We start from the raw sequence: 13937 nt of genomic DNA, 5'->3' as shown, positions 1-13937 counted from the left end.
TTTATTTTTCCTCTTCTCAAAATCACAAAAAGTTTTTTCCATCTCCAGCCTTCCCTAATACCTCACACAACTTTTTCATTCTGACAAAATGGATTGGCAGCCAGAAAATAAGTCTTCCGTTGTTAAATAAAGGGGGAGGGTAAAAGTCCGATCTAGATAATTTTAAATGGAACCCCGTGAACGTATATGATATTGAAACAAAAGAAGAACACTATCACATTGCAGATCATGTCTTTGTGTATACGCCAGTGATGGCAAACCTTTTTGAGACCGAGTGCCCAAACTGCAATCCAAAACCCACTTATTTATTGCAAAGTGCCAACACGGCAATTTAACTTGAATACTGAGGTTTTAGTTTAGGAAAAAAATGGTTGGCTCCGAGGCATGCATTACTCGGGAGTAAGCTTGGTGGAGCAACTGTGCAATGCTTCGAATGGGTGAATCACGACCCTAGGAGGGTTGACTCAGAAGCAAGCCCCATTGCCAGCAACCGAGCTTACTCCCAGGTAAAGGATTGTGCCCAGGCCAGCCTAGATGTGTGTGTGGAGGTGTGTGTGTGACTTTCCGGCCCCCCATGACGAACTCTATGCACGTGTGCCCACAGAAAGGGCTCTGAGTGCCACCTCTGGCACCTGTGCCATAGGTTCGCCACCACTGCTATAGGCAATACCACAAAAGTAACACATCCACTGCTTTGCACTGTCTTGATAAGCTGAATACATAGTTCCAACCACAGATCCGGATACATTCTCATTATTTTTGCACTGGGTTTCCCAAATTGAACATCAAATCAAATATTACATCTGTGGTATGGATGGTGGCACTAAAGTGCAAAAACATGGATCCAAGCATTGATCCTCGGGATATTTATGTGGGATCAACCTAAACCCAAAATCACTCATCACATTTGTGGGAACAGACTACACTACAGAAATCATGGATCCACCACGTTGTGGTGCCACTCAGGACCCAAAGGAACCTCAGGATTTGTATGTGGGGTCACCAATAATTCACATGTTGCACCCATGGGGGCAAACTGCACCACAAAAGGCATGGGTTCACCTCTTAATGGCACCATCCAGCTCAAAAATACAGATCCAAAGCACCAGAGCCTCATGGAACCCCATGAGGGCTCATCCAAAACTCCATTAGCAAATCACATATAACATCCATGACCACATAATGAACCACAAAATATACAGATCTTAGTCTTGTGGCACTGCATTAAATACTTGGATCCTTATGATTGTTAAATGGATTCCACCTAAATACAGTTCTATTAGTTGTAATCATACATCAGCCAAGATTAATACCCAGAACCTCCAATATATATAGTAACGTTACACATTTCATCAATGTCCATGGAGTAACCCACAAAAACAACAGATCTAGAACTTCATGGTCCCACAATAGTGCAAAACCTGCATTAAAATCCATGGATTCTCACTAAAATTCACTCCAATATCATACACTACATTATGTCCATGGATGGGACAAGAAAAATAGGCATCTGGTTATCAATAGGATTGTCATGGCACAAAGCTGCATTTAAAAACATGAGTTGTCAGTGATTCTTATTATTTTTACACTGCTTCTACAAAAATCAACATTCGTACATATATCCATGGGCTGAACCACAAAATACAAAATTCTCTGTTCTGTGGGATCCAATAGTACAAAAAACATGGATTCAAGGTGCAGTTCCTCTTGGGACTTGCATGATTTCTTCATGGAACAGTCCAATGTAGACCATAAAATCACAGATGAAGAAGAAGAGTTGGATTTATACCCCACCTTTCTCTCCTGTTAAGGAGACTCAAAGGGGCTGACAATCTCCTTGCCCTTCCCCCCTCACAACAAACACCCTATGAGGTGGGTGGGGCTGAGAGTGCCGAAGAGCTGTGACTAGCCTAAGGTCACCCAGCTGACATGTGTAGGAGTGCACAGGCTAATCTGAATTCCCCAGACAAGCCTTCACAGCTCAAGTGGCAGAGTGGGGAATCAAACCCGGTTCTTCCAGATTAGAGTACACCTGCTCTTAACCACTACGCCACTGCTGCTCATGACATCAACATTAATGACATCAACATTAATGGAATGCACCCCCATCTCTAAAAAAAAGTGCCATCATGGTGCCAGCCTAGGGCAGGGAACATGTATGCCTACCCATTTTACTTCAGTCACTAGAAAGAAATTACTGTCAAATTACAGATCATATTCATCTCCACAGATTTTACCAGCAATTTTCTAGAACATTGCATCACTACAACACAGAAATTTGTTTTAAAAAAACCTATTAATCTTCACAATTTCTACACAGAATATTCCAAAATACTGTGTTTGAAAATGTGTGTTGTTATTGAAATGAGAAAGCATGTCCACAGCTTCCATTGTACAGAACTGCAATTTGAATTTTTGGTACCACCACAGTGCATAAATATCTAAGGCCCTATCTGTGATGGTCCTATCTGTGAACAGTGTTAGTTTTGTACCATGGTGGTGCCACAAATGTTGCATCCATGTTTTCTCTAATCAGTGGTCATAGTTGTGATGAATGATCTAGTGGTGAGTTTGGGGTACCCAACATAAAAGTTATATGAATTCATAAGAACATGCTTTGGATCCATATTTTTGTGCTATGAAGCTCTGACTTTGTGATTTCTGTGGTACAATCTGTGGCAATGGATGTGATGAGAAATTAAAGGGTTAGTGTGGGGTGAGGACTCAAGCTTTGAAGCTATATTTTTGCACTGTGGTGGACCTGTGATTTTTCTGATATAATCTGTGATTATGGTCATCATATGTGATTTGATGGTAAGTTTGAATTGACCTAACTTGAAAATCCTGAGGATCCAAGAGGATCTGTGGTTTAGAACATGTCTGCAACACAAAGTGGTAGATCCAAAATTTTTGTGAGGCAATCTGTGGTCATAAAATAATACATGATAGGATTGTGAATCTGAGGTAACACAATGAAAAAATGCTGGTTATCCATGAAAATCTGTACTTTGGAATTATGTTTTTGCATCCTGACAGAACCAAAAAGTGGTGGATACCTGATTTTTGTGGGGTTTCCTATAGATTAAGGCATGACCTACGATATAGTGGTGCTTTTATTTTCTTCAGTGTAAAAATTATACAAATGGATGAGGATCAATACTTCAAATCTATGTTTTACCCTATGTGGTCACCAGCAAGCAATGAGTGCACAATTTTTTAGGTGTTGTCTATGGATTAAGCAATGATGTGCAATATGACAGTGGTTTTAATTTTAATGTACAGCTTGTCTGAATTCATAAGACTCCATGCCTGGAACTAGTGGAGCTATTTAAAAAGTAGAGGATCAGTATGGATGCCTGTAGATCTAGATTTTTTTTCCCCAATAATGAAAAAACCCAAACAAAACTTTATGTAACAGTACAACATTTACACTTGATTCAAGCTGCAATAATTTTATCAGAGAAGGAGCAAAACAGATCTCCAAAGCACCTTGTGAATTGTCGGGATGACACCATAGGCATATCCAAAATACGGGTCCAAAAAAAGTTTTTAAAAACGCACATACTGTGGGAAAGGTGAAAGAAAGGCCCTTCTGTTCATGGTCTCGGCATTCGCAACACTATCGCCTGAACAAAAGAACTCTTATTTTTATAGGATTGAAATCCTTCTGGCTGCCCAGTCAACTTAAAACGTCTCTCTCTCTCTCTCTCTCTGTATATATTAACTCCAATTCAGTTTCGTCTGCACACACACCCAAAGCGGGAAGCTTGACACCGCGAATCTGGAGGGGAAATTTTTAGGGTGGAGATGGTTGAGAAATCAGCAAGCAGAAGGGTTTTTTTGTTTTTTTTTCGCCCCGCCACATTGTAATATGGCAGAAACTCCATCACCTCCGTCTAGTTCACCCACCTTACTCTAACTCAACGACATCCCCCACTCCCAAAAAAGACTTGCCGCCCTGGGGAAGAGGAACACTCCAGCGCGGCCCCCTCTACGAGCCAATTCCGTGGAATGACCAAAATAATTCTTTTTAAAAATGAAACAGATGCATTTGCTGAAGCATGCCACTGACTCACCCGCCTCGCTGCCGTCGGTGGTCCCTGTGACAGCTTCCTGCAGGCTGCACGCAGGCAAGTTTCCCCTGGCGCTTGACGGTGCGAGGAGGAGGAGGAACCGGTGCCCGCCTTTGGCCAGCGCGCTGTCTCCGCGCACCAACAATCTCCCGGCTTGGCCCCGTCCGGCAGCCTGCAGTTTCTCCTTCGCTCGGCTCTCTTTCTCCGCTGGGGGCAGGCAGGGAGGGAAAAAGGGAACAGCCCCCTTCGCCAACAAGACTGGGGCCGAGCACAGCCCTGAGAAAGGTCCGCAGGCCGCTCTGCGCTCTGGGGAGACCTCAGCTGCGTCACGACGCAGAGATTAAGGAGCGCCGAGGAGGCCGGCAGGAAGCCGGCTGCTCCGCCTAGGGGGAGGCACCCTCCTCCTCCGCCTCGTCAGGGTGGCAGCTGGGAGACGCTCTGCATTTTGACTGCATGAATTGGGGCAGATGGAGTCCTGTTCCGCACATGCAGAATAATGCACTTTCAATCCACTATCACAATTGTTTGCAAGTGGATTTTGCTATTCTACACAGCTGCAAAGTGCATTGAAAGTGGACTGAAAGTTCATCCTTCTGCATGTGAGGAAGGGGCCAGAGGGCAAGCGTTAAGCGACTTCGTTTAGCTCTCCAGGAAGGAGATGGCTTTGCTCCGATAAAGCATCCTCTTAACCCTGTTCTCTGCTGCAGTCAAAATAATAAAGAGTCTTTTTGAAAGATGTCGCCATGTTCTCCTAAGTAGTGCAAGCCAGAGCAGACAGTCTAAACTACTTGTAACCTACTCATCCTCAGCTACATCAATCTCCATTGGAGACGTGGAAAAATTTAAAATTTAATATCATGACAGCACCCTGTGGCTTGTCAAACAAATAGAAAATTGTCGAAGGCTTTCACGGCCGGAATCACACGGCCGGAATCACACAGCACCCAAATAGAAAATTGCTTCAACAAATTAACAAACCTTTAATTTAAACAATATTCTATCATTTAGAGATAAATAATTGTGTGTGTGTGTATAGTACAACTCAGTTATACAAAACTGTCAGTGCTTTTCAAAAGAACAGTGCCTCGTAAATAAAGAAAAGTGAGAAAGTCCAAACAGTAAATTTAAAAAGTGAGAAAGTCCAAACAACAATGCAGGGCTTCTTTATTCCATCTGTTCTTCTGCATAGGTTGTAGCTGCCGCATGTCTTTCTTCAACCTGGGCCTGTAAAAAAATAAGCAGTTCCTTCAATTAAGCCTTGGGCTTTCTTCTCCTGTTGCAGGCAGGATCAACTGAGGACAGTGGAGCTCTTGTAATATGTAAGCAAGGTTACCAACTGCACATGTTCATTGAGCTCTGGGCCCTAAGATTCAACCAAAACACAATTACTCTTTAGTTTGGAGAGGAGGCGGCTGAGGGGGGATATGATTGAAATCTACAAAATTATGCATGGGGTAGAAAATGTTGACAGAGAGAAATTTTTCTCTCTTTTTCACAATACTAGAACCAGGGGGCATACATTGAAAATGCTGGGGGGAAGAATTAGAACTAATAAAAGGAAACACTTCTTCACGCAACGTGTGATTGGTGTTTGGAATATGCTGCCACAGGAGGTGGTGATGGCCACTAACCTGGATAGCTTTAAAAGGGGCTTGGACAGATTTATGGAGGAGAAGTCGATTTATGGCTACCAATCTTGATCCTCCTTGATCTGAGATTGCAAATGCATCAACAGACCAGGTGATCGGGAGCAACAGCCGTAGAAGGCCATTGCGTTCACATCCTACATGTGAGCTCCCCAAGGCACCTGATGGGCCACTGCGAGTAGCAGAGTGCTGGACTACATGGACTTTGGTCTGATCCAGCTGGCTTGTTCTTATGTTCTTACTAAAATGGCATGGGTTACATTTTCTGGGGATGTCCTATATTTGGGGAAACAGGGTTTATATGTGATATTTTGTTAATGTATATACTGTATATGTTTTTTCTCTCAGTTAAGTAAAGTTCTCCTTATGCTTATGAATTTCTGAGGTAAAACAGCTGGTCTTTTGAGAGATACACTATTCTAATTTGGCATGCTGCACAATCCACATTTCTGCTCATTACTCTGTTTGACAGGATTATATATTCTAAATATGCCTGTTGCCCTTCAATCATAAACAGAATTACACCCTTCCAACTCCATAGAAATCAGTGAGTTTGCATGTGTGTAACTCTGTTTAGGATGGCATTGTAACATAGCAAGCTCTCTGAAATGTGTTTTGGTTGTGTCTTTTTTACACCTTTCCCAGGAAAAATAGGGAAATATGACCTCACACATCCATCTACAAGGAAGGGAAAAAATTGGGCTAGATTTTCCTGCTTTGTAAAAAAAAAAGTTTCCTCCCTTTTTAGTAGACCTTAGTATCGAGTGTTAAATTAAGCCCCAATAAAATGTTAGGCATTTTATTAGTATTTTTATATAAATTTCCAGTTGAGAGATTGTTGTGTTAAGTGGCTTTGAGACTATTTAAGCTACACATCTGATTGGAGGCTGCATATTGGCTTTCAGTTGTGTATCAGTTGTATACTAGTTTCAGTTTCTTATTTATGATGTTTGTACCATCATAACTTTTACTATTTTATTAGTTGCCCTAAGTGTGAGGAGATAAAGTGGGGCACAAATATTTTAAATAAATAAAATAAACATTAAGAGGTAGGAAGAGTAGAAGGAAAGTGCTGTTGTGGTTTAAAAATAGATTTAGGTTAAAACTGGGCAAAGTTCAATTTAGTGGAGAGAAGTGAGTTCATATACTTGTAGCATAAAACAGATATCCAAAACAGAAACCAGTTTATTTGTTTTTAAATTTCAAATGTTGAACATCCTTTATAATTATTTTCCTTTTCACTTATATTCCACTGTAAATCAGTTCAATATGATTTTAGAGATGGGAAGCAAAAGTAGAAAGCTGGAGAGGTTGAACCTGGGGAGGAAAGGGAAGGGACCACAGTGGGGAATAACACCACATAGTCCATCCTCCAGCCATTTTTATCCAGGGAATCTAATGTCTGTAGTTTGGAGATCAGTTGTAATTCCAGTAGCACAACCCTGTGAGGTAGATTAGGCAGATAATATGTAACTGGTTCAAGATCAAGATCACCCAGCGAGCTTCCATGGCAGAACGGGAATTCAAATCTGAGTCTTCTAGATCCTAATCTGAAGTTCTAACCACTACACCACACTGGCTTTTGTGGGGTGACTGCTGTTGAATAATAGACAAGCTGCCAGTCCTGAGTGAATCATTCTTGTTTCATGATATCAAGCTGCCTGGTGGTTGCTGCTGGGCCAAGCTGTGATGAGTCCTCCTTCAAAGGCTAAAACAGCCCTGGAATGTGTCCTACCCCATCCTTCACCTTTCACAGACAGAAATTGAGACTGAAACACTTGACAATACTGTTTTGGTTGACTAGACATAGCCCCTGAGGGCATTTCATTCTTAAAGCTACTGGTGCTGCTTCTATTATTTTTTTGAACAGGTATTAACCCATATATATAAAGTTGTGAGTGTTCCCTTCAATGATTCTCAAAAGTTCTTCCCCCTGAAGTACTAGGGAACAGGGATACCACTGGGGGAAAGTCTCTGTGACGATATGAAGGGATATCAAGTTCCAGGTGGGAATTTCAGGTCATCTCTAAATTAGTTCCTCTGGAGAAAATAGATGCTTCAAAGGATGGATTATATGGCACTATACTCCACTGAGGTCTCTTTCCTCTCCAGATTCCATACCAATATCTCCAGGAGTTTCCCAACTTGGACTGGCAACTCTCCCCACCCCCCAATCCCTCACTGGTGGCCAAGGGGAACCTGGCAACCCTCCAGATGGGCTGTGGCTTCAGACCACAAGCTGGCCATTTAAAAGTGAGCTTCCTAGGGAGTCTTCCATGGTCTTTCAATGGTATTGTGCTCCCTTCCCAGGGCCTTCTCACCATGCTGTCTCTTTGACCTCAGTATCCAGAGACATCACTTGTGCCTGCCTTGCTTTCTCTTGCTGAGTTCTGTCACTCTTGACAGCTAATGCAGTTTCCCTTTGCCAAGGCTTTTTCTGCAGCTGCCACCTCCAGTCCCAGGTCTCCTGGGAACTGTAGTTCCTCAGGCAGTTTTTCCCCTGAACTGTAACTAGGCCACTTTTTTCAGCCTCAAAAAGTACTACAAAAAGAAAAGGAACATAGGTAAGTGTGGGAAAGTGGTTGGGGGGTGTGTGTGTGTGCTGCGGGGGGGCACCGCGGGAGGGCCGCAGGGGGGTTGTGGGGGAGGGGCCAGAGGGTGATTTTGCGCCCCCCCAGGCGTGCACCCGGTGAACGACGCACCCCCTGTCCCCTTGGCCCTCTGCCACCGTAAGCTACACAAACTACATCGACCACATTTGTAATGTCCTAGTGTGCTGGATATTCTTTGAGCTTTTTGTTTAATATCTGCTCTAATAAGCTGTTGTCTGATGTTGCTAGTACGTTGGTAAGCAATGCACGGGGGTACAGCACATCCTGGAATGGGTGCAATAGTCTCAATATCTTTGGCATTTGGGGTGTAATTAATAGCCCAAGTGATTCTTTTATCTTCAGTTTTTTGTTTATGTCTCAGGAATTGTTCACAAGGAGCCCGAGAAATTCTGTTGAAGGCACGTTTTAAAATAGGTACAGGGTAACCTCCTGCATGATAATTTTGTATTATTCTATTCGCTTCTAATTGAAAAACCTCTTCTTCTGATACGTTTCACTCTTACTAGTTGACTGTAAGGCAGATTATTAATTAGGAGTGTAGGATGATAAGATTTGTAATGTACTGCCATATTTTTTTCAATGGATTTCAATGGATTTATGATATGGTGCAAAAGCTATTTTATGGTCTTTATTGAAATATATTGTAGTGTCTGGAAAATTCATTTTGATTTTACTGCTTTGTCCTGTAAATTGTATTGTGCTGTGTAAGCCATTTAGCCATGCTAGGAATATTGGAAAATCAATATCAGGTTGCATAATCAATAAGATGTCATCTATGTATCTTTTGTAATAAATAAGATATTTGTACTAGGGATTGTTTTTTTCATTAGCAATTAATTGTGTCTCTAGGTTCCACATGAACAAATTTGCACAGCTGGGAGCTAGAGATGAGCCCATGCTTAAGTCAGTTTTTTGAATGTAGAAAGTATTGTCAAAGCAGAAATAAATCCTTTGCCATACTATTCCATAAGTGATTCCCATGCTGTAAGAGCAGTACCATGATTTCTTTGGGGATGTTCCAGTTAATACATTGCTGGATTATTTTAAGCACAGCATTCAGAGCTTGCTGTTGACTCAAAATCATTCAATTTCCTTTGAATTTTTGCCCAGCCAGTCCCTTTATACACATGCATTTTTTTCTTTCCTAGGAATCACAATCTGTAGTCCTCTCTACTGAAAATCATTTTGTTACTGCATACCTAGTAATATCATATTCTTATTTGGAATTTGTAGTATATCCTTCAAACACATGCAACGTTTCCCAGCTTTAAATAATGGAAATTACTGCACCTCTCCATTATTAGGGCCCACAAAAGCTTGTTGTGTTCATTCTGTGACAGCTATTTTGCACAATGAGTGACCAGTGTACACACCAATGGTTTCTAAGGGTCCACTGACAGAAAGCAAGAAACTACTGAATCCTGCACAGCATAACAGGGAAGACTTTCTTTGCTTTCTAATGCTTATCCCTTGAATAGCTAGAGAAGCAAAATGATCCATCCTCAAGCACCTAAGAAGACCTTATGGCTAGTGCAGAGTTTTCATTATTTGTTGACTGGGCATTCAGAGCTGTTAAGGAGTCCATGGCAAAACAGTCTAAGCTTCATACCTGTGATCTAAAAACTTATTGAGAATATGGATGTCTTATGAATTCAGAACTTGGAGAAATAAAAGAATTCAGTCCATCCAAAGTTGTTGTGAATTCAAATCTATCATTAAGCTACCATAAGTACGGAAGTTGGCTGATGAACTAAAACAGAGTTGTTTTTTACAGGAAAAAAAGTTGAGATGATGACGACTGATGAGTGACTCATACATTTACTGACATGAAGAATGCAATCTCGCTTGCCTCAATCTCTAGGCAGAGATGACACAGCATAAAGACTCAAAAATGAGAACTAGGAAGCTGAGAATCCTTACTGAGAAAATGCTATCAATTCTCCCACAGCAACAACTTTATGAAAAGCTTCTCTACTTGCTGCTGCAACCATCAAGAGGTCAATCAAGTGCTGTGCTGAGGATTCAAGTACATCACTGTAATTAAATGAGAGGGGCATACTGGATCTTGTTTCCTTCCTGAATTTAACCTGAATTTTTTTTGCACCTGCCTAAGCCTACTTAAGAATTTTCCCATCTGACTGCTGCTCAGCAACTTGGCCAAGATTCTGAAGTGGTGTATCTTCATGGTAACTCACTCAAAGATTTATTTTAAAGAATTGATGTTTTCAGCACATGAAACAAATTATGTGATGCAGCTGTGCATGGGATAATGTACCATTAGCAAATCACCTTTTGCCAGAGCTAGTCAGCAGTGCAGCAAAGACTACCACAATGGAAAACTGCCATGGCTATGACACTGAAAACAAGCTCATGCCAGGGTCAAAATCAACCATTTGCAGGTAATGACTGGAATGAGACAGACTTTAATGAAGATGGGACTCTCATAAAAGTGCAATAAACATATACTACTGCAAGATGCAAGCAATTATATTGCTTACTTAGACATGGGATTCAACTGTAGTCTTGTCTCACCACCTTCTAAAGACCAAGAGAAAATGGATGGTTTATGCCCTAAATGTGCTGACTTCGTGCTTTCTCTGCATCCAATGGGGACCTGATACTGTTTGTTAGCAACCTATACTGACATAACCATGAAGGATAAAGAACAAGAAAGTGGGACATCTGTATCTACAGGCTACAGCAAAGAGGTCACTGTATGTGTGTGGAATGAGAAATCTATATCAAGAGTGAAGAGAGCTGCCAGAATCATCCTACTCTGAAGACATGTTCTAGTTAACATAATAAAATTAATATTCAACAATTTTTGAAGACTTTTTGATTGAGTATGAAAAGCAGCATCTTTACCTCCATTTAATGTACTCTGAGCAAAAAAAAAGTATATGGGAGTTTTTCATCAATAGATGAATATATCCACATTAATTAGTATCAGTATCCCCACCCAGAAGCAGACACCATCTGTACTTCTACAGAGAAGGAAAAATTGACAAAGGGATGTTCTCACTGATGAAAAAAACTGAAGATGTTCTTGCATGTCACATATGTGTATAGTATTGCTTTACTAAGTAGATTGTTCACCAGCAACCCCAATATGGCACACCAATGATAAGAGATGGCAAGAAACATAAGTGCACATATGCAGAAATAGTATTACCTATATTTCAATGGACATTATGTAGGAATGAAACAGTGAGAGTGGGATAGCAATTCTTCAGTTACCACAACTGGCTCCAATTGATTGGTCCTGCAGATCATGCTGCACAATTTTTTTCAGAATTTCTTGCATAGTAGATTAATGGGCAGCGCTGACTTCACAGAAAACAGAGAAGCACCTTATGCTTAACATTAGTAGTGACAGGTGGCCATTTGAGGCTACCAATTGCTCAGGACCTTGCTTACAAGAAAAACAACAGCTGGTAAAAGTTTTGTTTTCCAGTCCAGTACTAACTACAAGTCTTCCAAGCAAGCAGGTCCAGCATGGCAACCTCCCCTGAATAAGATTCTCTCACAAGCTGTTTACACAAGAGAAACAGCAGCAGATCACTAGATTAATGGTTCTGTTCTATGATTGGTATGCACATATCATACAAAACTAAGCATAACGACTTGCAAGTAGGTTCTACCAAGGTCGTCTGGCCAAATGTGGGCATCAGAGTTCTTCAGTTCAACTATAATGCTTTCCATGATCTTTAAGAAGGGTTTTTGAGACAGAACACAACTACTGATTTGGAGAAACAAAGCACACACACACCCCACCAAAAACAGTTTGTAAGTTTTTTTTCCAGTGCAGACAAAAATTGCATGAAGGTTTCATAACAGACCAATACCTTCTGAGTATTAGTTGAGGATAGTTCACTTTTAAATGTACAAACATGGGTTCATGTTTCATTAAAATCTTCAGACTCTTCATCATTTTACTGTCTTGCTCAGATTTGAAAATCCAATGCCAACACAGGTCATTAAGACTTTATCGCCACCTTTATGCTCTTCATCAGATGGTTTCATTTCAATTTTAAACATAACCTGGAAATAGCTTCTCAAATGTCGCAGAAACTCAATCCTAGAAGGAAAAAACGGCAAAAATAAGCATAGGTATAAGCATCTCAACTGGTATCTCTAGTTAGTTGGGACCAAAGCTAGTCTCTTGGAGGAGCAACCATTCACTGAAAAAATCAACTATATATATAGTTTAAAATAAAAACATGGTTTAGAGAAACTGGATATGCAAAATATTTACAGACAAATATCTAAAAGATTACTTCAAAATCCAAGTGGTAAATTGCACTACAAATTCAATATTTACCAGGGTGCCATGGTCCGGTCGCCTAGCGCACCAGGGGAGAGCCTGCCACAGCTGCTGGAGGCGGTGGCTGACTAGGCGCTGCGGTTCCCCAGGCTTATTGTCTTGGGGGATTTCAACATCCATGTCGATACCGCCTCGTGCTCAGCGGCTGTGGACCTGGTTTCATCCATGGCAACACTGGGCTTCTCCTTAATGAATTCTGGCCCCACTCATGAGGCTGGTCACACTCTAGATTTGGTCTTTGGGTCGGGAGTTGATGTGGTCGTATCCTCTGTTACCAGAGTGCCATGGTCCGACCACTATGCCCTGAAGGTTCGGGTTGACCTACCACGCCAACCCTGTCTAGGCAACGGGCTGATTTATGCCCGCCCATGGAGACTAATGGATCCTACTGGTTTCCTGAATGCTCTGTGGGATCCTGAACCCACAAGCACCCTCGATGAGCAGGTGAAAGACTGGAATTCCAGGCTTTCCGATGCTATCAAGGTAATTGCTCCCTAAGTAGCCCTCGCTGCAGCGACCGGCTTTATCTCCTTGGTATACCCGAGGCTGTGCGTGCTCAAGTGGTGAGCTTTAGACGGCTAGAGCGAATGTGGAGGAAGTTTCGTGACGAAGCTGCGTGAGCATCTTATAGGACCATGGTGGCGAACCTTTGGCACTCCAGATGTTATGGACTACAATTCCCATCAGTCCCTGCCAGCATGGCCAATTGACCATGCTGGCAGGGGTTGATGGGAATTGTAGTCCATAACATCTGGAGTGCCAAAGGTTCGCCACCACTGTTATAGGACGTTTATGAAAGCCTATGAGATGGCGACGAAGGGGGCAAAGAGAGACTATTTCTCCTCTTCTCACACATCCGCTAGCTCTCGCCCAGCCCAATTGTTTCGCATCATTCGGTCTTTGTCCTCATTAAATGAGGGCTCTAAACATTCTCAATTGGCTCTTGGCTGTGAGGCTTTTATGAGCTTTTTTGTGGATAAATTCACGTCGCTCCGCCATGACCTTCCTGCCACCCTTGATACAATAAGTGAACTGGAGGCTCCGTGGCCATCTTCAGGTCCTTTTCTGGACCAGTTTTCCCTGCTCGCCGAGGCTGATGTTGACAGGGTCCTAGCTGCTGTTAGACCTACTACCTGTCCTCTGGATCCGTGCCCCTCATGGCTGATTAAAACTTGCTGTGAGGGGTTACGGTCCCACCTGTTGAATATCATCAACTGCTCCCTTGAGCAAGGAGTGTTTCCTGGTGGGTTGAAGGAGGCAGTGGTCCGCCCACTCTTGAAAA

General features: G+C 42.0%; 2 protein-coding genes across 2 annotated transcripts in view; both read right to left on the bottom strand.

The window, feature by feature from the left end:
• Positions 1 to 4392, bottom strand: part of JAK2 (Janus kinase 2) — a 91103-nt gene extending 86711 nt beyond the window's left edge. The window contains exon 1 of the mRNA XM_048503149.1: positions 4077 to 4392. The gene's annotated coding sequence lies outside the window, so the exon portion shown is untranslated. The remainder of the gene's footprint in view (positions 1 to 4076) is intronic.
• A 7094-nt stretch (positions 4393 to 11486) lies between these two features.
• The window catches only part of RCL1 (RNA terminal phosphate cyclase like 1), a 33736-nt gene continuing 31285 nt past the window's right edge, over positions 11487 to 13937 (bottom strand). Inside the window, exon 9 of the mRNA XM_048504220.1 lies at positions 11487 to 12409. Within this exon, the coding sequence (XP_048360177.1) occupies positions 12259 to 12409 (151 nt within the window). The 3' untranslated portion in view covers positions 11487 to 12258. The remainder of the gene's footprint in view (positions 12410 to 13937) is intronic.

Source organism: Sphaerodactylus townsendi, linkage group LG07 (assembly GCF_021028975.2).
Source record: "Sphaerodactylus townsendi isolate TG3544 linkage group LG07, MPM_Stown_v2.3, whole genome shotgun sequence".
In the NCBI taxonomy this organism is placed as follows: Eukaryota; Metazoa; Chordata; class Lepidosauria; order Squamata; family Sphaerodactylidae; genus Sphaerodactylus; species Sphaerodactylus townsendi.
This window is presented reverse-complemented; position numbering and strand designations above follow the sequence as displayed.